This window comes from Sander vitreus, chromosome 12, assembly GCF_031162955.1.
Source record: "Sander vitreus isolate 19-12246 chromosome 12, sanVit1, whole genome shotgun sequence".
Lineage (NCBI taxonomy): Eukaryota > Metazoa > Chordata > Actinopteri > Perciformes > Percidae > Sander > Sander vitreus.
This window is the reverse complement of record NC_135866.1, coordinates 12,267,556-12,292,588: the sequence shown is the minus strand read 5'-3', so window position 1 is coordinate 12,292,588 and position 25,033 is coordinate 12,267,556. Positions and strand designations below refer to the sequence as shown.

At 41.6% G+C, this 25,033-nt stretch overlaps 1 protein-coding gene across 2 annotated transcripts in view; it reads left to right on the top strand.

Annotated features, from left to right (window-relative positions):
* LOC144526981 (A-type potassium channel modulatory protein DPP6-like) overlaps positions 1-25,033 on the top strand; it is a 73,773-nt gene that overhangs the window by 16,770 nt on the left and 31,970 nt on the right. The window contains exon 1 of one of the 2 annotated variants that reach the window (XM_078264759.1): positions 13,043-13,197. The exons of the other annotated variant lie outside the window; for it this stretch is intronic. Coding sequence (XP_078120885.1) covers positions 13,141-13,197 — 57 coding nt within the window. The 5' untranslated portion in view covers positions 13,043-13,140. Of the gene's footprint in view, positions 1-13,042; positions 13,198-25,033 lie in introns of those variants that run through there. 2 annotated transcript variants of the gene reach the window in all.

Sequence of the window (25,033 nt, the reverse complement as noted above, 5' to 3'; positions counted from 1 at the left end):
TATGTATGTATGACAGGGTAGGAATAAACAACAACCTATATCGTTGTGTGGTTTGGAGGAGTTGAGTTGGGGAATGGGTAATCATTTAGATGCTTCTAATTAGCTTTTAAGCGTTCCCCTCAGTGTCTCTACTAATCCATTCTTAAGAAGAATAGAACAGCACTGATATATGAATTTTCCTATGCTTGTATGTGATTCATTATTACTTCATTTGGAGCCCCTGAATCGCTTTTATTTAATTTTTTTACACCTGTGTCTTTTGTTTATTTGATGATTTGTAACTCCCTGATCTGAATATACAGCGCTCGCTGCTGCTAATTCCTTGTTTATTGCCCCTGTGACTGTGCTTTATCTCCAACAAATTTGCATAGCAACTTGCCAAAATGCAGTCTTAACTCTAAACTTTGTTCTTCTTTTCATTTTACGACCCTCTTGCAAGCCGTTGATGAGCACATATAAAGTTCATGAGGCTCGTAACTCTGTTTTACGAGAACTAGATCAGCAGATGGGTTAATGCTCAGTAAATGCATGCTGACTCACCCTGCTCCTCTCTTTCTTTATATATGCCCATGTCCCATACTTAATGAGCAACTTCACTGTGTCCTTGTTGACATAATAAAATGTCTTTTATTATCTCAGTCATATTCACTCAGTAGAGCTGCACTCAACTTCTGTTTGCTTACCTTTTTTTTTTGACCACAGTTGCATAAAGGTGCCTTTTGGTGTTGTTGTATATTACTGCAATCTTCTAAAGATACTTTGATGGAATCAAATCATGAGAGACACTCAGACATTCTTTTAGGGTTGCGGTAACCATACATTAGGTTAGGATCTCTATGCCCTGTGGCATCAAGTTTGTCCCAAATACCTTAAAAAACTGTGATAATCATAAAATTACTATAATAATCATTTATTATTTAACACAGAAACAACTTAAAAAAGTCCCCCCCCACTCCTGTTTTGCTTATTGTCTCTTCCCTTGGATGTTTGACCTTTACTGTGCAGACTTTCTTTATTTTTTATTTATTTTTTTATTTAACCTTTATTTATTCAGGGGAGGTTCACTGAGAGGCAGCCTCTCTTTTGCAGGAATGCCCTGATCACAGTCACACAGTATGAATGATTTATGTGCAGAGACTAGAAGGCTGTTTTCACATTTATCTGCCAAAGAGAGAAAGCTTCTTTGTGTTTACCTTTAATTTGAGTTGAGCGTTGTGATAGTACTAGCTTGTAGAGGATGGATACCGGATACTGGATTCGGACAGATATTTAGAAATTATGTTCGGGTTCGGGTCGGGCTCGGTCACATCAGCGGGATAAGACATTGAACATTTAAAATTTAAAAAAGCTTATTATGTAGATGAGCAACTGTATTAATGTGCGCTTGTTGCCCCGTGTGCGCTGATGCGCTCATCTGTTGACATTTCCGAATGCCTTCCTACAGTTGCTTAATAAAAGCGGGCTTTCCACACAAACGTATGTGTCATTAGTATGAGAAAAAAACAAGATTTTAACTGTCAGGCTCGGACATAAATATCTTAATGCCTTTCGGGCTCAGGCTGGGTTCGGTTACTGCTCTGTCGGACGGGGGCCAGGCTCAGACAGAAAAATGCGGCCCGAGCCGCACTCTACTAGCTTGGAAGCCAATTATAGTCTGATATGCAATATATAGATCTATATCCAAGAAGTTCCACTTCCGGGATTGCTCCCGTGCCACCGTAAATGTCGTGTAGATGTCTCTCTTTTTGGCAGGATGTCTGTCACCTTACGCTTTCTTTGTGTTGGCATTCTAAACTCCGGTCGATTAATGAGGACTATAACTGCTCCTCAGATCTCTGCAGGGTAAATCCAGACAGCTAGCTAGACTATCTGTCCAATCTGAGTTTTCTGTTGCACAACTAAAACAACTTTTGAAGTTCCACCAAAACAAGTTCCTTCCCGAGGCTGTTTTGCAGCAGCATCGTGGCTCTGCCCAGTGCTTAGCGCCGCCCATGACGATTGTGATTGGTTTAAAGAAATGCCAATAAACCAGAGCACGTCTTTCTCCCATCCCAGAACACTGTGTGGACTACCCAGACCCTCCTCCGCAGCGCTGTGGAGGAAGGTCTGGCAAAGTGAGACTAACACAAGTGTGATGTTGAAACTTGAAGCCTCCATATAGAGGTTAAAGGGGTATAAATTATTGTTTATAAAGGCAAAGTATTTTTGTATGTCTTAAAACATGTCTGGAGGTGGTCTTTAAGAATAATTCAAAATAAGCAAGGCATGAAGTGTGAAATCAGTGGCGGGTGATGAGGTGTGAGTGTTGCATACTCTGAAAACTGTATGTGCTAACTGGTGCTAACCTAGTGTTGCATGTTACCTGAACAAAGGATAAACCCAGTCAAACCCAATAAAAGAGAAAATAATTCAAGTATTTCAAGTGTTGGCTTAAATGAACTAAAGGATCAGTCACTGTCATGGCTGCAGATTTTCTCTCTCTCTCTCTCTCTCTCTCTCTCTCTCTCTCTCTCTCTCTCTCTCTCTGAGCCCTTGCACAATTAAATAATTATCTTCATAGCTCTATAATGCCCCATAAAGCTTGTAAGTCATGTAAGCATTGAGACTCTTTGAGATCTTGCCTGTCTTCTACGTTTTCGAGACAGCATTATCTTGAAAATATTGCGGCCTACATTGTGACAGTGTTTTTGCGCCTCATTTTCAGGCCACAGAGTAAATGTGTATACAGTATGTTCATTGGAACCTATTGTAAAAATAGAATTAAATGAAGATTTGTGAGTTTGGGTGTCCTATAAATGGACTGCTGAGATTTACTGGCAACTTTAGCATTGTAATACTGTTTCCCTCACAGTTATTTTCTCCAAACGTGCGGTTTGCCCTCGGAAGAGTCCCATTTTGGTCCCCAAGGCTGTTATTTTTGTCAGACAATGATCTGTATGGATCTTTTATTTTTGTTTGAGTTTGAAGGCATTCACTGAGAAGCCTGTTGGCGTGGCTCTGTGGCGTGTTGTGCAGTCAAGATCTTTTTCCTCAGGAGAGAATTTGTGAGTGCAGTTAGTGGAGAGCTGGGATGTTGTTGGAACGAATATCTTGGGTTATCACATACGACTTACATTTTATGAGGCACAGGGCAACACAGACTGTAGAGAGTAAATAACTACAGTCATGAGCCTGAGTCAGTCAGGGGAGGCAATGTGAAACTGACACAATTCAAAGTGAATGATGAATCTGAAAAAAAGAAAATTGAAAAAAATCAATTTCATCCTTGGTGGTCTCTTTTTTCTACAGACATTATACAATGCTGTTTGAATAATACAAATATTCTGTGCAAAGGGTCTTTACCCAATGCAACTCAAATACTGATTGAGTGAATGCATTTCCTTCCTAATTAATCATGATAAGAAAAGTGCAAACTGACAAGAAATTATACTTTACATGGAAAAAGTCATATTAAAAATGAATGCCCCACTTCCTTGCAAGATTTGAAACTTGACCTTTTTATCATCAGTTGGGAATCAGGTTGGCGATGGTACATAATTGCCTCGTTTACATCATATAGAATTCAGTGGAATAGTCAGTAGCCAATTGGAGAAATACAACATCTCAGTACTTTTTGTTTTAGCTATTTTGTTTATAGGCAAAGCAAGGCAAATTTATAACGGGATGTAGAATAAAAAGATAAATAGATAATACATGAATAAAAGAAAAGAGACAAAAGCACAGAGTAAACAAAAAAAACTAAATAAAATAAAATGCACACATAATACAAACATCCATCCATCCATCCATCCATCTTCATCCGCTTATCCGGGGTCGGGTCGTGGGGGTAGCAGCTCCAGCAGGGGACCCCAAACTTCCCTTTCCCGGGCCACATTAACCAGCTCCGACTGGGGGATCCCGAGGCGTTCCCAGGTCAGGTTAGAGATATAATCCCGCCACCTAGTCCTGGGTCTCCCCCGAGGCCTCTTCCCAGCTGGACGTGCCTGGAACACCTCCCTAGGGAGGCGCCCAGGGGGCATCCTTACCAGATGCCCGAACCACCTCAACTGGCTCCTTTCGACGCAAAGGAGCAGCGGCTCTACTCCGAGCTCCTCACGGATAACTGAGCTTTGCCTTCTGGCTCAGCTCTCTTTTCGTCACAACGGTGCGATAAATTGAATGTAATACCGCACCTGCTGTGCCGATTCTCCGACCAATCTCCCGCTCCATTGTCCCCTCACTCGCGAACAAGACCCCAAGGTACTTGAACTCCTTCACTTGGGGTAAGGACTCATTCCCTACCTGGAGAAGGCACTCCATCGGTTTCCTGCTGAGAACCATGGCCTCCGATTTAGAGGTGCTGATCCTCATCCCAGCCGCTTCACACTCGGCTGCGAACCGATCCAGTGAGTGCTGAAGGTCACAGGCCGATGATGCCATCAGGACCACATCATCTGCAAAAAGCAGCGATGAGATCCCCAGCCCACCGAACTGCAACCCCTCTCCACCCCGACTACGCCTCGATATCCTGTCCATAAATACTACAAACAGGATTGGTGACAAAGCGCAGCCCTGGCGGAGGCCAACTCTCACCTGAAACGAGTCCGACTTACTGCCGAGAACCCGGAGGCTGAGAAGTGTGATACCCCTGTAATTGGCACACACCCTCTGGTCCCCCTTTTTAAAAAGGGGAACCACCACCCCGGTCTGCCACTCCTTAGGCACCGTCCCAGACTTCCACGCAATGTTGAAGAGGCGTGTCAACCAAGACAACCCCTCCACACCCAGAGCTTTAAGCATTTCTGGACGGATCTCATCAATTCCTGGGGCTTTGCCACTGTGGAGTTGTTTACCTACCTCAGCAACCTCCACCAGGGAAATTGATGCCAATCCCCCCTCATCCTCCAGCTCTGCCTCTACCATAGAGGGCGTAGTAGTCGGATTTAGGAGTTCCTCAAAATGCTCCTTCCACCGCCCTATTACCTCCTTAGTTGAGGTCAACAGCGTCCCATCCTTACTGTACACAGCTTGGATCCACAGCTTGGATGGTTCCCCGCTTCCCCCTCCTAACGGTTTTCCAGAAGTACCTTGGTGCGACCGAAAGTCCTTCTCCATGTCTTCTCCGAACTTCTCCCACACACGCTGCTTTGCCTCTTTCATGGCAGCGGCTGCAGCCCTTCGGGCCCTTCGGTACCTTGCAACTGCCTCCGGAGTCGTCTGGGATAACATATCCCGGAAAGACTCCTTCTTCAGTCGGACGGCTTCCCTGACCACCGGTGTCCACCACGGTGTTCGTGGGTTACCGCCCCTTGAGGCACCTAAGACCCCAAGACCACAGCTCCTCACCGCAGCTTCAGCAAAGGAAACTTTGAACATTGTCCACTCGGGTTCAATGCCCCCAGCCTCCACAGGGATGCACGAAAAGCTCCGCCGGAGGTGTGAGTTGAAAGTCTGTCGGACAGGGGCCTCCTCCAGACAATCCCAATTTACCTGCACTACCCGTTTGGGCTTACCAGGTCTGTCCAGAGTCTTCCCCCACCCCCTGACCCAACTCACCACCAGATGGTGATCGGTTGACAGCTCCGCCCCTCTCTTCACCCTAGTGTCCAAAACATATGGCCTCAGATCCGATGAAACGATTATAAAATCGATCATTGACCTTTGGCCTAGGGTGCTCTGGTACCAAGTACACTTATGAGCATCCCTATGTTCGAACATGGTGTTCGTTATAGACGATCCATGACTAGCACAGAAGTCCAACAACAAACAACCACTCTGGTTTAGATCAGGGAGGCCGTTCCTCCCAATCACGCCTCTCCATGTGTCTCCATCATTACCCACGTGCGCGTTGAAGTCCCCCAGCAGAACTATGGAGTCCCCGACTGGAGCCCCATGCAGGACTCCACTCAAAGTCTCCAAGAAGGCCGAATACTCTGAACTCTTGTTTGGTGCATATGCACAAACAACAGTCAGAGTTTTCCCCCCCACAACCCGCAGGCGTAGGGAGGCGACCCTCTCGTCCACCGGGTTAAACTCCAACGTAGCGGCGCTCAGCCGGGGGCTTGTGAGTATCCCCACACCCGCCCGGCGCCTCACACCCTGGGCAACTCCGGAGAAGAAAAGAGTCCAACCCCTATCCAGGAGTATGGTTCCAGAACCAAGACTGTGCGTAGAGGTAAGCCCCACCAGATCTAACCGGTAGTGCTCCACCTCCCACACAAGTTCCGGCTCCTTCCCCCACAGAGAGGTGACATTCCACGTCCCCAGAGCCAGCCTCTGCTGCCCGGGTCTGGTCCGTCGAGGCCCCTGACCTTCACTGCCACCCATGTGGCAGCGCACCCGACCCCAGCGGTTCCTCCCACAGGTGGTGGGCCCATGGGATGGAGGGATGTCTGCCACGTAGCTTTTTCGGGCTGTGCCCGACCGGGCTCCGTGGCAAACCCGGCCACCAGACGCTCGCTGACGAGCCCTCCATCTGGGCCTGGCTCCAGACGGGGGCCCCGGGCTTCCTCCGGGCAGGGTCACTTCATCCCTTCCTCGATTTTTCATAGGATTTTTGAACCATTCTTTGTCTGGCCCCTCACCTGAGACCACTTTGCCTTGGGAGACCCTACCAGGAGCACAAAGCTCCAGACAACACAGCCCTCAGGTTCATAGGGACACACAAACCTCTCCACCACGATAAGGTGATGGTTCCCGGAGAATACATAATACAAACATAGAAAGTTAATTAAAAGCCATTGTAAAAATGTGGGTCTTTGGCTTAGATTTGAAAGTAATCAGCATTGTTTCAAGTCTTATGCAATACAAATAATCAATGTGAAGACACATGACACAGTACAAGACAAAAGGGGGAACTGACCAAACTAACAAAACAAAAAAGCACAAAAGAGCACAAAAAAGAAAAGGTAGCAGGCATGTTTGGCTTACATTATTTTCTGTGTGTATATCTGGGTGAGTGGCTGGGCTTCTTGTTTAAAAGACATAAAGGGGAGAGAGAGTAAAAGGGAGAGGTAATACTAGTCAAAGGGAGAGAAAAAAGAAGTAAAAAAAGAAGTAAGGATGTACAGTATGTAATACAAAACAAACACAGGCTTTGTGTCATTGAGTAATGTGAACCAACTGGTTCTGTTGTTATTACTTAACGAGCAAGGTGACCACTGGGGCACCCTGCCCACAAAAACTATTGATGTGGATCAAGGAGTGAGGTTCAGAGGCTAGACAAAAATAATGTCATTTTTTATATGTGTGTGTGTGTGTGGGTGTGTGTGTGCACGTGTGTGTGCGTGCGTGTGTATGTGTGTGTGTGTGTGTGTGTGTGTGTGTGTGTGTGTGGTACATTAATTGTTTCCCCCTGAAAGTACTTTCTTGGTAAAAGAACAATAATTAGTCTGATTAAAGACTTGGTAATTACCCCTCTGTAATGTCCAGACAGTGAAAACCTACCTTTGCCTGCAATCTGAAAACTTTTCTGCCTTTTGTCTCTCTGCAACACACGTAAGCATGTTTTGTCAGGGTACAATTGATTACCTTGAAGTACAGTAATGATCTGTGATGAACTCTGAAGCGAGGCCCACACACCGGCTCTATCCTTAACCTGTGATTTACAGCCACAGCTCAGCAGACGGGGAGTGGAGATGCATGCAGCAGTGTTTACACTATGTGAGGGGGGGTGTGCTGCTAGACGAACAGCTGAATGTGAAGGTGTCACGGCGGGCCAGAGGTTGAAAGGGACGTGACTGATGATTGAGTTGGCTGGGCTGACTGTTGGCAGCACGGCTGAATGGAAACAGCTTGCTCCTAAATCAGCAGCCATCATTGATTGATAGGATTGTATTGGCATTTGGCATGAGAACAATTTAATATTACAGTCATGCTGTTTTAGTTTCATTTATTAATATTCCAGAGTTTCATTTGCATCATTTTAGTGGTATGCTGTATGAGAGGTAGGGCTGTAGCCAATGTATTTAAAATACTGCGGTCAGTCCCCCTAACACATATCCTAGTACATACCTCCCCCTTCAGAAACTTTAGTGTACAATGTTTTAATTATTTTTGTCATGTTTTATGACTGGTTAGCACTAACCACAATGACAAATATGTTGGGTTTCCGGTAGCTGCTTCACAATAAAAGCCCCTTCAAGTTTAGGAATTAGGGAATGGCGGACTCCGCTATTACCAAATAAAACTACAATATGGAAAACTTATTGCGGAATGTAAATACATTGGATAAGTATAGCAGAAAAATGCCAAGGATTCTAACTTTAAACTGCTTAATTATATTTTATTGGTTTAATGCTGTTTCAGAGCCTTCTCCACACTGCCAGTAATGAAATTCTGGTGGGGAGATGCTGAATACTTAAAATCGTAGTGTATATTTGTCCTAGGCTGCTAAAATCCCTAAAATCCCAGACAAAATACTGAGAAAATGACTTCAGTGTCCTCAATTGTAGCTCTGCTAAGAGGTGTTCCTCTGTATAAAATACACTAAATACTATAAATGGAAAAGGTCAAATTTAAACATGCTGACTGTCAGTGCATGATATTGACCATTAGAAGTCAAATAAAAAAACATTTGTTCCTGAAACACCACTACAAAAGCAAAAAACTACACACCCCTTAGACTAAATGTGAAAATTATAAGCTTTGCACAGGTGCATTGCACTAGATTGCACGTGTTGATGATATTATGTTTATCATCGTGCTGTCTGTATGCTGGAAAAAGCCTCAGGGATGCATTTATACAAAAACATGGTGGATAATGGTGTGTTGCCTGGCATTGGTGTTTTGAAGTCGCTGTGGCTGTGTGAGGCTTTCTGCTCTGCTGTCTGAGGAGAGAGCGCGGCTGATAATGATCGGTTATCAAACAAAATTGTCCAGGCCTTTGTTAGGCGTCCTCATTTCTCTCGTACTCTTTTTCTCTTTATCTTCAGTTTGAACCGACAGACTGATGGCCACGACTTCAGGCAGAGCTGGTCGGGGATTCAGACTTTTATATTCTCTAACCACAATCTCCTTCATAAAAGAAAACCTTTCCTGTTTACTTTATTCAAGTGAAATGATTTGCATTTTTATTAACTGCATGGTCCCCACCAGTCCCCATGTTAATTTCTTCTTAATAAACTCTAATCTGTGTCTGTGTTTTTGTAATAAAATAAACACAAGCCCTGGTGTAAAAACAATTAAAAGAGGAATTGTCCTGAGAGAAATTTGAGGAATATTTATTTATTTTTGACCAGTATAAAGATGTCAGGCAACTAGTGATCACTGGGGGGAGCTAGTATGCAGTTGAAGACTTTCACATTGTTTACTGACAGCTAAATACATGACTGTTTGTTGGTCCCCTAGACAGAAAGAAATAACAAAAGACGCTGTCGATAACTTCAACAACACTGCACATTCATTGCCTGGTGCAAAGTGCTTGTTAGAGGGCTTTGGATTTATTTGACAGGGCTGCCTAGAGATGCTGTCTCAAGCAGCACATAAACCACTGAAAATGATGTCAATTAGCTGATAAAAATGTGGTTTAAAGGATCTGCTGGCTCGCTCTGAGCCCACATGGCTGCATTTTCTTTTACTTCTCCAATTACAATCTGCTGTTTCCTTTTTTGTTGTTGTTTCCAGTAACCTATGTGTAATGTGTTGTAATGATCAATTGTTGAACCCCTCATTGTGTTTAAGTTTCTTCTCTTCATTTACTAGAGCTTGGCTGGACTCGTAAGTGCTCCTCAAGTTTGCTTTTTGTTTAATGCAGTGTTTATCTTGTAAATGCTGTCCTGTTGCCTTTCACCTCTCATTGTTCAAACTTCTGTGCGGCTAATTGCCAGGAGCTCACATTCTCTGGCAGCGAGGTGAGTATAATCTGTCACTAAGCGACTGCGGAAAGCACATACAGTATATGTGTCAACAGATAATAGGGAGAGGAGAGAGACTGTCACACATTTTAGGATTAAACTGTGATCTTAAATTATGACATTAATTTGATTTATAGACTGTTGTTCTTATTTATTGTGCTATCAATGCAGAACAGACCCAATTACAAATGCTTTATATTCAAATTAAATTATTTATTTATTTTAAATTATTATTTGAATGTATTTTGGTGAAAGGCTCGCTGCTCATGTGTCAGTGGAGCTGTCCACAGCAGTGGTGCTGAAATGAGTCCTGGCAGTGAGCTTGCCATGCAGCTCCCTCAGGCCATGTGTGGATATGTGCAGTGACAGCATACCAAATGTTGTTTGGTACGCTGTATGGCCTTTTTAAAGTCCACTGTCAGAATCGTCCTGCCACCGAAATGTGTGTGTTTCATCTGAAACATTGGGAAATGTTATCTTTGCATCCACTTACTTTCTTTCTATATTTCTTTCTATTTGGTTATCGGTTTGTTTATTTTCTTTCTATTCAATCATTCCTTTCTATTCTTCCTTTCTTTTTCCCCTTTGATCCTGACCCTGTAATGCTCAGAGGTACCACAGAATTGGGCTAACTAGAGTTGAGACCACTGTTGGTGATGGAATATGCTGCATTGTCTTATCTATAATCTTTTATGTGTTAGTGTTAATTCTCTGTTATTTTGATTGTGCTATTCCATGGGCGTATAATCTACTATATTTACAGGTAGTGATGCACACATCTGACTTTTTCTCTCTGGTACTGATTTTAATACCTCAGCTCAGGATATCTGATCCGATACCAGTGCTCTTGTTTTCTCAAATTTTAAATCTGTATACGTCACTGCAAGGGAGTTATTACGAGGACAGGGATTGTTGTGACGTTAAAAACTGAGTAAGTGTCCCCTAGTGACTGAATGAATGTAACTGACAGTGGAAACTAGGGGTTATTTTTAATTATATTGATGAAGAAACTGTATTCAATATACTGTAGATCAGTCTGTCACGGCAACACCAGCTTCACTTAATAATATCTGTTATTGGTGCAGATACCAACCTGGCACAATGGATCGGTGCATCTGTACTTACATGGGTGTCTGTACGTAGGGCATCTCTGTTTGTTACTACTTTTTAAATTACTTAAAAATGTATTGTAAAGATAAACATGATGTATTTCTTAAATATGCACGATACATCAGATTGAGCTCGTAGTTCACTTTGTTATAAGTACACTTGTTACTCTAACAGTGATGGTGATGTTCAGAATATGAGAGCACAGATGTTTTGAACAAACTGATGAAACATTTCGACAAAGAAGAAGAACAAAATCCTCCATAATGTAATTATAATCAAGTTAGTATTTTTCCTTGGGCAACCTGGGATGATAACATTTAATATACTTTTGACTAATGACTAGGAATGTGGCAGCACTTATGTCTTCATGTTCATAATTTCAAAGTAAGTAATGAACGATGGTGTGATCTGAGAATAAGCTAGAGTGCACATTTCCTGTTTCCTGAGCAATCAAAAGGTTTCATGATTTACTGTTATATAACCATTACACACACTTGTGAATTGAAGACAAATGGAGAATTTTACTTTGAAGTTCAGAGTCTGCTTTGTTAATTCCTGTTCATTATTAGATCTGCAAGTGGCTGAGATAGAATGCTATCACTATGCTGTCTGTGAAAACAAGAATTACCTCTTAAGATGATAATAAAGGCAATGCTATGCATTATCGTAACAAGGACATCTTTTCCTCGTACTGATGCCAAACACATTCTTCTCTCTGCCGTTCACTCACATCACAAAGATTATTTCTTTCTCATCTGAGATTGTTCAGTTCCTTCCCTCCAACAGATGACTGGTTCAAAAGGCCAGGAGTTCTGCAGTGACGAACGAGAGGGCTGCGTGTGTGTGTGTGTGTGTGTGTGTGTGTGTGTGTGTGTGTGTGTGTGCATGTGTGTGCATGTGCGTGCAGCACAAATAGGCAGACAAGCTGTGCTAACAAGAATGTGGATTGTGTGTGCACAGAGATGTGACACACGGTGAGAGAGTTACAGCACAAAGCAACTGGAATTATTTCTGCTCAATGTGGGAGGACGGTAGCACTGCTTCTCAAGAGCTAGGCCAGCAGTAGCAGCCCTTTGTTTTATTGGCAGACAATACAGCAGCATTGGCATAAAGAATATAGTGGACTGAATATGATTTTTATGGGTATAGATATGCAAATCTTTCCTCCTCCCTAAACTGTAATGCACAGAGCAGTGTCAGTCATGAATGTACTCTTAACTTAAGCAAGACAATACTAAAAATCACCCCCAAAAAGAAATCCACTGATGCCTTAAAGTATTTTGTTCTTCTTGCATTGATTCCTGTTTCCATTTCCTATGTAATGGACTTGCCAGTAATGAGTGCCCACTGTGATCTGATCCGAACTGACAGGTCTCCATATTACCAGTTGCTGCGAGCTCGGAGCTGAGCAGAGGAAAGTGGTGTCTGCAACTAAATATACTGTAGGTCCAGGTGGAAGGACAAAACCTTGAGCTTCTTTATATTACAGTGGAGAGAGCAGAAAAAAAAACAGAAATGTAAATGGTTGCAGTTTCAGATTGGACTGCTGAGAAGACTTTTGCACCACCTGGAACTGCTAAATGTTGTTAAAGTAATTTCACTTAAATGTTTGCTTCTTTTGCGGCTTCTATTTTTGTGTAATTATTGTAGTTTCACGTTGATGTAAAAATGTAATAGGCCTACACATTTCTTTAGAGAATGATGAAAAAAAGAGCTTGATAGCACCCAGTTGCAATGTTTTTTTTTACTGTTTAAAGGATGTTTAATCATGCTGTCGATTGTCTAAATAAGTGCGTCTCAGTTCTAAATATCGCAAATAGGCTGTAGGTGTGAGTTTTAGGAGCCCATTGAGCTGTGGATGATGACAATATCACTATGAAAGTCAAACCAAACCTCCCACATCGCAGCCGTCCACAGTTTCCTACATCAGCTGAACCCTGCGCTGTGTTCACCCACGGTCTCTTCATTACTCTGGCAAATCACTTGAAATCCATGAACACTTTGTACGCCTCTCTCTCTCTCTCTCTCTCTCTCTCTCTCTCTCTCTCTCTCTCTCTCTCTCTCTCTCTCTCTCTCTCTCTCTCTCTCTCTGTCTGCATCTCCGCTTCATTATTCTGCACCTGTCAACAGCGGACGCCGACGCGCGCTCTTCTTCTTCTTCTTCCCTCCTTCCTCTCTCCCCTCTTTATTTACCATCATGACTTCTGGAAAAGACGCGAACGGGCCAGTGAAAGCGGCTCAGCAGCAAGATCAGGTAGGACTTAAGACGAGCTGCTGTTTAAGTCTGTGCTCACATAGTTCCGTGCGCTTTCTTGGTAAAATTGTATCCATGTTTCTGTTCGACTTTTTAAAATGTTCTGGCTAGAAATATTTGAACTTCTGCCTTAATATTGAATGAGCCCCTATTGTAACCTCAGCTCTACCAAGGCAGCCTGTGTGGTGTCCTGTTTTCGTGAACAACTTGACTTTGTAAAGCGTTGAACAGCTACTGGTCTTTCGATACAGTGGTTTCTTTTTTGTTTGGTTTCAGGGACAAATTTTCATTTTTGTTTCTGAACCAAAGATAGAAGTTTGCAGAGCCAAAAGAAGAAAAAAACGGTGTGTGACGGTGGCAGTGAAACCATAATTTAGGTAGAAAGGTGCTTCACAGAGATAAACTCTTGTACGAAGTGACAGGGGCGCCGTATAGGGGGGAAAAGTTAGGACAATTCCAAGGGCCCATGACAGGGGCCGCAAAAAATAGGTAAAAACTAATTTAAAATTATTAAACCATCATCATTCAGTATACATATTTCAAATATAATAATAAAACCTATTGACCAAAAAGCAAACATCCATATAGACCGACCACCCACCCCCCTGTATCTGCATGAAATGGTTTGGTCCTGCCGTAGCGCACTCAGTGACGGTGTTTAGTTGCAGTGGCAGAACAACAGTGACCACAGTGTTGCCAAGTAACGTTAAATCAAAATCTGGTTTTCAAAAAAGGAAAGAGAGAAAAGAGAGAGAGGAAAGACAAAGGAAAGGGTGTCAAACTGTAACCCAGTTTTTCACCAAGAAAGGTGGGTAGCCTAAAGTCTGTGAGTGGTATTAACCTGTTGGCTTAATGTCCATAGTGAAATAAGCCTACATTTAATCACCATTTAATCAGTGCAGGAAAACATTTAGCAAGTTATTCATATTAAATCATTGTCCCTGCCCCTTTTAGCAGACTTAACAACAGATGAGTCAGCAGCACCCCAGTCTCCCCCTAACTGAGCCCCTCCCTGTCCCAGTGAAGAAGGTGACCAACATTGTGTTCAATGACATGCCAGTTAGCATCATTGCAGGGAGTCTGTGGGGATTTCTCTGTCTTTCATTAATAATTATAATAATAATTAATTTTATTAAGAGAATTTTCCATTTTGTCAAATTCTAGCACTAGTATTGAACTACAATAAGCAAGACAGTTGCAAGCCTTTAATTAGAGTTATGTAAAGCTTTTGATGGGACAGTTAGGTCCTAGAGATGTGGTGACAACAGCTGTGCACAGGAGGCCCAATTTTATTTTTTTTGTCATGGGGCCCAAAATTCCTGGCGGCGCCCCTGCGAAGTGATAACATCTTGACAATAAATTAGTTGCATAACATATGTTATTATGCACATATGCACAAGCTGTAATACACAACATGATACACAGTTATCATTATGAACATGCCGGAAACATTTCACCTTTAACATCTTTATTCGCTCCTCTTTTATCTTTTTCAGTGTGCACAGTTTGTACAAACAGCAACTATTTCCTGTAGAATGGGGAGCTCGGAAAATAAGGCCCCCCTCCCCCCATCATTGACGCTGTAGCTTCAACAGTGACCTTGCTCGTTGGTACTATCAGTTTCAAATGCAAATGCCAGCCTGTGCGACTATTCTTTAATTATGCCGGGACGGAGGGAAAGAGACGAGAGTATCAGAGCACAGGAAGTACCGTGCAGCTAAGAAGCACATGTGATCTCCAGCCCTTTGGCTGCAATGTTACTGCTGCTGACAGTGGAGGTTTTTATGCACTTGGCTCTTTATCAAGCTTTTGAATCTGAGTATATAAGGACAATTCATTCAAGCTATCTTATCTTCCTCTCCATTTAAAAATGCTGATGTCTTTATTAGGACAGTCATTACAAGCTCAATAAATGCACCTCTGTTCTTTATTAGATACAGCATCACTGTCAGTCTCTTTTGTTGAGCACCGCGCACCCTCACTTTGTGGCTGATCGTGATGCTTTAAAGGCTTACAGAAACTGCCATCACACAGTGTTTTGTTGCTTTCAGTTAGTTGGTTATGATCATATCTGCTCTATTACTGTACCCGTTGCTTTTCAACTCTAGCATCCATTTTTACTTCATCCCATTTCCAGCAGTAGGGTAGAGCTACTGTACTGTCATTTTAAACAAGCACCTATCCAGACTAAGGGGATCAAATGTGACTCATGCGGTATAAAAAGACGTGTTATATAATGGATGAGATAGGTAGACAATGCTGTGATTCCATTCAATTTGAAAAAAAACTGAAAGAATAATAAGCTCTCTTATCATCCTTTGACTCAAAATGGATTTAACTTTCAGGGACATGTTTAGGGAAACATTCAATTTAAAAAGACCCGTTTCAACTCCACCCCTCAAAGAATCGGAATTGATAATCGATAACAACCGGAATCGAAAGGAAGAATCGGAATTGGAATCAGAATTGTTCAAATCCAAACGATGCCCAACCCTACAGCACACTGCCTCATTTTTACTTTTCTCTTCTCCCTCCCAGTTTCACACACTCAATACGACATTCATTCTCGCAAAGACCAATGAAAAGCCACACAAACCCCAGAAACATCAACTGATAACACCACGTTTTGTCATTTTTGTCAGAATCACTCACATTTCCCACTTTTATGGATCTCTTCCCGCAGATTTTCACTTCTTATCTCTGAAGCATACTTCATCAAATATGTATTTGTTCTACACAGATGGGGATAGATTTCCTCCAATCTGTTTTGTCAATTCCTTAAAGAACTGTAGAAAGGGTCACCGAGAAAATGGACACACTTTCAATTATGGCAACACACTAAGCCTCTTCATCATTAGTGACTCAATGATCACTTCACTAAACAGTGACATTTCAAGATTGTCAAACTTGATCCCGTTTTGGAAAAAGGACTCTTGGAAGATAAAATCTACATCCATCACCCCCCATCTGCTGCTAAATGTTGGAGGACAGTTCTGCTGTACAAATAAGCAACAGACTTTGGAAAATATTTTGCTCTCATGCCACAGTAGAAAATTAAAAAGCAGTATTATCATTTAATTATTTTGCATAGTGCTCATGTTCACTTAACCAATTGTTTTTTCGGCTCTGCTCTAATTGCTGAAATATTTCTATCTATTCTAAAAAAGTGAATATTTTGAATGTCAAGCAAATTATCTGTTAAGCAGCCTTTACTATAATTTTAGCTGCTTTAATTTGTATGTATATTTTAATTTAAATTCTTGTAGATGAAGTGTGTGTATGTGTTTTTGTGTGTTTTGGTGATCCCCTGACTTTTTATCTGACCCCTTCATCAGGTCAACATTTGTATTATTTCTATACAGTATTTGCAAAACAAATTGATCAGCCTCAGCTGTACTTTGTGTTTAGTGCTAGTTAGCACACTGAAGTAGGACAGTGAACATGTTAAACATAATACCATACCAGCATGTTAGCATGCTGATGGAAGCATTTACCACAAAGCACTGTAGCAGGGCTGTAGAGTCTTATAGGCGAAATCACAAAGATTGTTCTGCGGCCGCTGATAGCACCATGAACTACGCATCTCTTGCAACCATTATCTGTCCCATCTCAAGGTCTGATTCACAAGAAATTGCACTAATGATATTAAAGCATAAACACGGCAATAAAGTTCTGCCCTTCTTTTGCGTCTGATAGCAGTTATCCATGTGGCAAAGTATGAATGTTCAACGCATTCTCATGAACGGGTCCGTAAGATATCATACGAAAATGCATGCACACCAAGACATATAATATCCTACGAAACTAGGAGAGCCCACTGAAACTGGTCACGTGACGCTGGGTGGTCAAGTGATGCCGGCTGGCTACGAGCGCCATGACGCCCAGCGGCAGTTGCTAGTTGTTTAAGCCGCTACAGAGCTTTGTGACGCTGGCTACAGACCTCCGTTGAATCAGTGGTAGTTGGTGGTTCAGTTACCCGAAAATAGGTGACTTTGAGCCAGTGAAAAGCACCGTGAAATGCCGGTCGTTTTGGTGGACATTACGGTTAAGTTTAGTCCACAAAATATGAGCATTTTGCCGCAATGAAAGTTAAGGTTAGGCACCAAAATGACTAGTTAAGATTAAGAAAAAGATTGTAGTTTGGATTAAAAAACTCCTAAGGAACACGCATTTCCTGGGTGAAAGGCTTTAGTTTTCACCGGGAAGTGAACTTTAAAGTTCTATATGTTAAAGCCAACCTATCCACCCCGACCTCCTCCCTTCGCAGCCAGTCGCATTCTTATACAGCAGCCGTCAATGTAGTGAATACAGATTTTTTTTTAAAACGTGGAATGCTTACGAATTACAGTGCTTAACTTTTCGGAACTTTTTGAATGAATGGTTCATGAGAACAGGCTGAAATGTTGCCTTTGCGCCAAGAACACAATAGGCAGAACAATGGCAGAGAGAAAAAAAAAAAAGACATTTTCAGACCGCATGCTGGAGGTTCTGACCGAGGAGGTGCAGGGGTATTCCTCCAAACTCCAAACTTAAAAGGAATTTAAGCATGGGCGAGAGAAACCGTATTTGGGATTTAATTTAGTCCGTTAGTGCTGTTGGTGTTATGAATGAGCTTCAGTTACCAGCAACTCTCTGAAGATGCTAATTGCTAATGCCAATTTTGCGCCAAACGTAGGCCTTTGCATATATTACCTAATTTAAACACACTGAGAGGCTATTTACTCTGCAGTGCAGTTAGGGGTGCATTTCACCCTTTGTGGGTGCTTTGAGAATTATATTGTTTCTTTTTGTCTTATTTGTGCAGGTTTAGTGGCTATGAAAACAGCACAATTGTTTTGTGAATTAGCCTGTTAGTCTTGTTACATTACTATTAACTTACTTTTGGCTTTGGCACTACTATATTTGCAGTTATATATTTTGTACTGTACGTTGTTATATGTTGTGTGTGTTTTTATACATTTCTGTCAGTTTGTACATTGTTATATGTCCACTTTAATGCATAAATGTACCTGTTTTAAAACATCCAGGTCTATGTTAGAGATTGCCACTTGGTTCTAAGCCAAATGTAGAAGACACACACACACACACACACACACACACACACACACACACACACACACACACACACACACACACACACACACACACGCACACACACAGACTGATAAGGTATACAATAGATCCCTTGGAGCGCCTCCCTCTCCAGTCTGGTAATGTATCCTCTCTGACTATAAGATGAGTGCGGCACTTATGGTATTTTTAAATGAGACATATTATGGGTGTAATTTAATTTAACATTGTCAACATACAGATTACTGTAGCTGACTGGAAGAATTTAAGTGTCTGAGCCATGGAAGAGAAGAAGCATTTCTTCAGATAATAAATAATTTGTTCTCAGGTGAAATCAAATAATGGTATAAAAGGTAGCGGTCTAAATCATTTAATATTATTTTGACTTGTTGTGAAAGAACAACATAATGCACTTCTTCTTACTTACCTTATCAATATATCCGTGGTGCCACTTGTAATCCTATTGCTACCACTACTGCTACCACCACCACCACCACTACTACTATTATTACTACTATTTATTCAAATAAGTATATACACGTTTTAAGGAAGTACATGTTGAAAGCTGCACTAATCCATAGTTTTATATTAACAGTGGGAATATAGGAAGGATTGCTGTGTGACCAGTGATGGTAGTGTAAGAACAAACTTTACTTGCAGGTGATAATGTTCCTGAGCTCTTTCATTTCCTTTTCTGTTAGATAACACCACTGGAGTTAAAGATGAGCTATAACATAACTTTATACAATGCTATTCTAAATTTACACATGATGTGAGCAACAGCAACTAAACTCTGCTCTCTTCTGCTTTTTCCGTTTTCTTCAATTCAGCGATTGGCTGTTACAGAGAATACATGTCACAATATTATGTACTGTTTTTTTAAGAAGTCATATGTATTGATGTATGTGATGTGATTTGGTTTACACTCCACAGTTTGTAGAGGTGTCTTGATTCGAGCATTTCCTCAATTCCCTATTTTGTGCTTCCCTCTATTTATCAGTGATGATCTCTTATCAGCAAATATATCCGCTGGGCACAATATTTCATCTAAACAACATTTTGTTTTCTTTGTCTCGCCTCAGTTGAGTGTAAACCTCACACTCCACATTTGCCGAAGTGGACAAAGACAGGCTGAATAGAAAGAGACTAATGGCTAATGCCCTACTATCCATGGACCAAAAGCCAGCTGGCATAAATTCTTAATCTCACTCATGAATGTCCATGATTTATTGATGCTGTTCCAGAGGAAAAGTTTACCCCTATGTCTAAAGGCTACTACTTCACTCTCGAGTATGACTCGTACTCCGACACCGACTACATTACAGAGGAGCGATATATCGCATGTCCAATGTCTTTAGACAGTCATATTTGTTAGTTAATCCCATAAGCGCCCGGTCACATTTCCAACATGACGCTCAGCTGTAATATTAGTCCCCACTGTACTGTACAGCAGGCAGCACCATCTTCACTGCAAATCTGACTCAAATTACTCTCTTGGTTCCCTTGGAAACCAGGTGCTCATAGATCAGGAAATTTCCATTTCACACTTCAGCATCGTGTGTGTGTGTGTGTGTGTGTGTGTGTGTGTGTGTGCGTGCGTGCGTGCGTGCGAGCGTGCGTGTGTGTGTGTGTGTGCTGTGGGGGTAGGGATGCTTCACCTTTAAAATATGTTTCATTCTTATAGGCCCTTTGTTGCGAAATAGAATGAAAATAGCAACAAATAGATAAAAAAAAAATTGTTACTTCCCCTCATGGGATTTTCTACCCTTTAGATTTGTTAGTGCCGAAGGGTTTGTTTAGATGTGGAGTCTGTAGAAAAGAGGGTGAAAATGGCTCTCTGGTTCTCATTTATTGATGCAGCTTTTATTGTTATCAGCTGCATGCCAGCTCTTCACACAACAGAAGGAGATGGCTTAATGCAGACAGCCAGTAATATCTCAGCATGTCTGAAAACGCTGCCAAAGGTCAAGATTTCCTTTTTTCTTGTTAAGAGCTCTTTAGAAAGGTCAACATCCAGGGAATAAATAAGTTTACAGCTGCTTAGTTTGTTACTTTAACACGTCGAACATCAGGGAAATCAACTGAGCTGAAGTTAGATGTCTCTGTCTCTGGAGATGTTGATGGTTTCCATTCATTTCATGTGAGTGATTTCAGGCTGAGTGTGTATAATATATTATTTGTTGTTGAGTATGTGGGCGAAATGTTCCACATTGCACAAAAGGATAATGCAGTCTGCAAGGTTTAAGCCATCAGAATTAAGGCACTTAACAGTGGATTGTATGAGAGAACAGTACTTTTTAAAATAAATGTATTTAAGTATATGTTTTGAATCAGCCCGTCCTCACCCAGAAAACGACCACATGGGTCAATTATGCAAGCAGCTAAGACAGACAATTAAATTTTTTGTTAGGCGGCGACCTTTTGTGGCTGTGGTAATTATCGCAAGAGCAAACAAGGAAGTGACGTGACAAAGTCTAAGAGCACCACATTCTGTGGAAGGAGGTAGGTTGGGGTCGTGGAAACAGGACTTTCACTCAGGAGACCGTGGTTTATGTCCCATGTGAAACTAAAAGTCAACTGTCATTTTGAAATTAACCGAGTTTTACCTACGAGTTTTACGGACCTTAGTCGGTGACGCAATGAGGTCTTTGGCGTCACGTTACGTCTTCATTGTAGTAGTTTACGTGCCTCATTTTAAGCCAATCCTTGATGTTTTACTAACCCTAAGTATTTTTGTTAGCTAATCGTTTACTATGTGTATAAAACTGCGCCTGTTACGTTAAATAGAACGGTCACATGTTTATGGTCACATGATTAAACCGCCACTGTGCGGTAGTAAATAGAACCATCGTATGTGTCGTTTTGTGAGTCTTTGAAAATTGACCTGCTGTTTAGGTATGAGGAAGTGTTGTTTTGAATACATGGATTCAGCATGGGAGAATGTTGTTGGGTCTGTAACAAAAGAGGGCACAAAGAAATGCCTGCACACTGTTGGGCTCCAAATAAGCAGTTTATTTCACTTTTTCTTTTTGCAAGGCAATTTCTTTGGAGCCTAACAGTGTGCAGTGAAGCATTTTATGTCTGGCACATGAGTATTTTTGCCTGGATCCGCACACACTTGGTCCCTCTTTTTTTACAAGAGAGACAATAAATAAAGTAAATAATGAAAAGAAAGATGCTTCTACCTAAATCTATGTACTTGGCAGATGCTAGTTTATAAGGAGGTTTAACCAGTGGAGATTCCGAAAGATGGTACTGAAATGAATGGGGTGTTTCATCATAAAAACCTTCCATATATGGCTCTCACTATTCGAAGATTATTACCTTTACCTTTTCTTTACCAAGCCAGTCTGTGATTTTAAGGCAGAAGTCTATGGGCTACATAAAAATGATCACATTTTGGTCTTGACAATAAAATACATACAGATATGCACACAGTGGTAGGGAGAGAAATAATGTACTTGTTACTTCACTACATTTATTTGACCGTTTTAGTTACTAGTAGTCTCGCTTTGCCAGACCCTCCTCCAAAGCATACTGAAGGAGGGTCTGGCTACTCCACATAGCATTTGGGGATGGCATTTTTTAAAACCAATCAGAATCGCCATGGGCGGCGCTAAGCTCCACACAGAGCCGCTGCAAAATAGTTGTGCACGAGAGAGAACTCAGATTGGACAGATAGTCTAGCTAGCTGTCTCAATTTACCATGCAGAGATCTGAGGAGCAGTCAAAAATAGTCCTCAATAATCCACCAAATTTCAACACAAAGAAAGCGGAAGGAAACGGAAAATACATGCATCCAGCGGAATTTCCTGCGACACCGGAGCAATCCCGGAAGTGTAACGTCAAGGATATAGACTAAGTTACTAGTAACCTTGCAGATTCACATTAATAATACAAAATGTAATAAAAAAATAAATGTTTTGGATTATAGATGAAGCTACCCAGCAAGTAGTTAGAATCAATTAGACATATAAGCTATAAGTGATGCTCACACATGAATGCGTCAATAATTATAATGATTTTTAATTATATAATACAATGAAATGATGTTTTTTGTTCTCAAATTGGTGATTCTGCATAAGGAGTGCTTTTACTTTTGGTAAGTACATTATACTGCTAATACCTTTGAAATTCTATTCAAGTAAAATCTTGAATGCAGGACGTTTAGTAACAGAGTATTTCTACACTGTTGTATTGGTACTTTTACTTAAGCAAAAGGTCTGAGTACTTATTCCACCCTTGCACATACTAACACACACAACACACCATTTCTACAGTTATTTTGTTCTTGCTTTGCATTCATCTCTTTTTAGAATCAGTGAGTCTTCTGTTTGAATTGCATGTGTTTTAAAGTACAGCAAATTATCCATAAATATTAGTTGACACAAACATTGACAGTATTTTCACTGTATGACCATGACTGGGGAGCTCAAAGTAGATACAGGAGCAAATGTAACTGTGTTGCCAAAAAGGTATCGAGCCAAAGTTGAAGCCTATAAAGATTAAACTTCATAGCTACAGTGAATCCATTCAGCAGAATTGTGGTGAAATGTGTGTATGTTGTGTACAAAAGCATCATTCAGCCGTTCAGCAATTGTCTGGATTAGTAGCAAGAGTGGAGACCTTGTCCCTGAACTCCATAGAGTCTGTGAAACAGCAGTTTCCAAAACTATTCAATGGCATTGGTAAATTGAAAGGGGATTATTAAATTGAGCTAAAGCCAAGCCATTTTGTCTATCAACTCCTAGATATGGCTCATTACCTCTCCTACAAAAAGTCAAGAGAGAACTATGGCCTGCATGGAAGAGCTTGGAGTGATTTCCAAAGTGGAGGCTCCTAACAGACTCAGTCAAAAGAGAGAGACACGTGCTTCCATCAGTGGAGCACACTCTTGGACAACTTGAGGGTGCCAAAGTCTTCTCAAAACTGGATGCAAATAGCCCTGAGGGGGAACGTAATTAATTGGGAGACAGTTTGGGACATTTCTCACTGTTCCAAGAAACCAAATCACCAGCAGATCCACTTCAACATATGCCATAGGACATATTGGACTCCTGGACGACACTAAATTACACCTGCTTGAGAGACAGAAGAAAATTTGGCTAGCCGGCTCAACCACAACCAAAAATATAATAGCTCAACGCTGGCTCCCCCCCACTCGCTTTGTATAAAACAGTGGTTGGCGTACTTCCTAGACATAGTTATGCTTGAGCTCTCTACAGCAAGGATTAACAAAGCCAAGTCATCGACTATAGACCTATGGAGAAATGCAGCAGCGCAGGTATCGGTCCTGGTGACCTCAACACCACAAGAATTAGAAGAGAGCGACTAGGCAAGGTGTGATTTTTGTTTTCTTGTATATTGGTTTGTTTTGTTTTCCTCGAGACTGCAGGGGGTGGGGGGTGGGTGAGGGTTTTGGTTCTTGTTTGATTGTATTTGTTTGTTCTGTATGTTGTGTGTTCAAAAAAAATAAATAAAAAAAACTGGATGCAAATTTGCCATTTTGGCAAATCCCCTTCACAAATGAGTCTGCTTACCATATTCATTACTCCATTTGGAAGATATTGCTTTAACAGACTGCTTTGGCACCTCCGCTGCATCAAAACATTTCCAAAAGAGAATGTCTGAGCTACAGGAAAGCCAAGACGGAGTAGTTTGCCAGATCTCACCATGCAGAGACTCAGAAAGGCTCAGGACAATTGATGGCAGTTTTAAAACGGCTGGAACAAGCAGGTGTGACGCTGGAAGGTGAATGTGTGAATTCTCCAAAAACCTCTGTCAAGTTTCTGGTACGGATCATCGACGAGGTGAGAGCTGTCACCAACATGCAGGATCCCACTGATGTGAGTGGGGTGAAAAGGCTTCTGAGGATGTTTAATCATTTAGGCAAAAAAACCTCACATAATATAGAAGACAGTTGTTGAGAAAGTGCAAAGAACATGTGGACCTAGAAATTCCCAACAGTATCAAATGAGAATTGAGCCAAACACCAAGTTTGGCACTTTACAGTCCCAGGGTACAAACAATAGTCAGCTGATACCGGGTTGTATGGACTGAGAGCTGAAATGCTCCAGAAACAAGAGGATGACACAACAAAACCAGGACTCTATGCTTCAACAACATTGAACAGAGATAGGCTACAACAAAATGGAGGCTTTATTCATCACATTACCATGTGTGCTATTCTCAGACTTCCTGATTGTCATTGTGTTTCACACGTAGTACTGTATTAAAGGCCTGACAAATTTAGCAAAACCGGATCGTGTTATCCTTACTTTCTGCATGCTGGGGATCTTGGTGTGCTTACATGTTTGCAAAAGAACGACAGAACCACAGAGAAACACCACTGCTAACTGAATTTCCAAGCATACCATGGGAAATGGTTGGTGCTGATTTGTTTGACTGGAACAATAGCAAGTACATAGTGGTAACCATAATGTAACAGTTTGATCTTCTCTCTCCAGCTCTCTTTTTTTGTTACTTTAAATGTGAACACAGAATGCCTTTGAGAAGAGAATGTGCCCCATTATCCCCATTTAAACTATATTGTGTCTCCCCCCTTTCCATGATGGCCTCCCTCCAGTGAGGCTGTTCAGAACAGCTTTTGATTTCAGACATGATCGGACAACACGTCGTACGAACTACTTCATACACTGACCCCCAGACAGTTCAACCACCTCTATCTGCCACTAATGGGGGTTTCAAACAGTCAGATTTAGCAGAGAAAGGGTCAATGGAGAAAGTAATCTGCAGCCATTTTGCT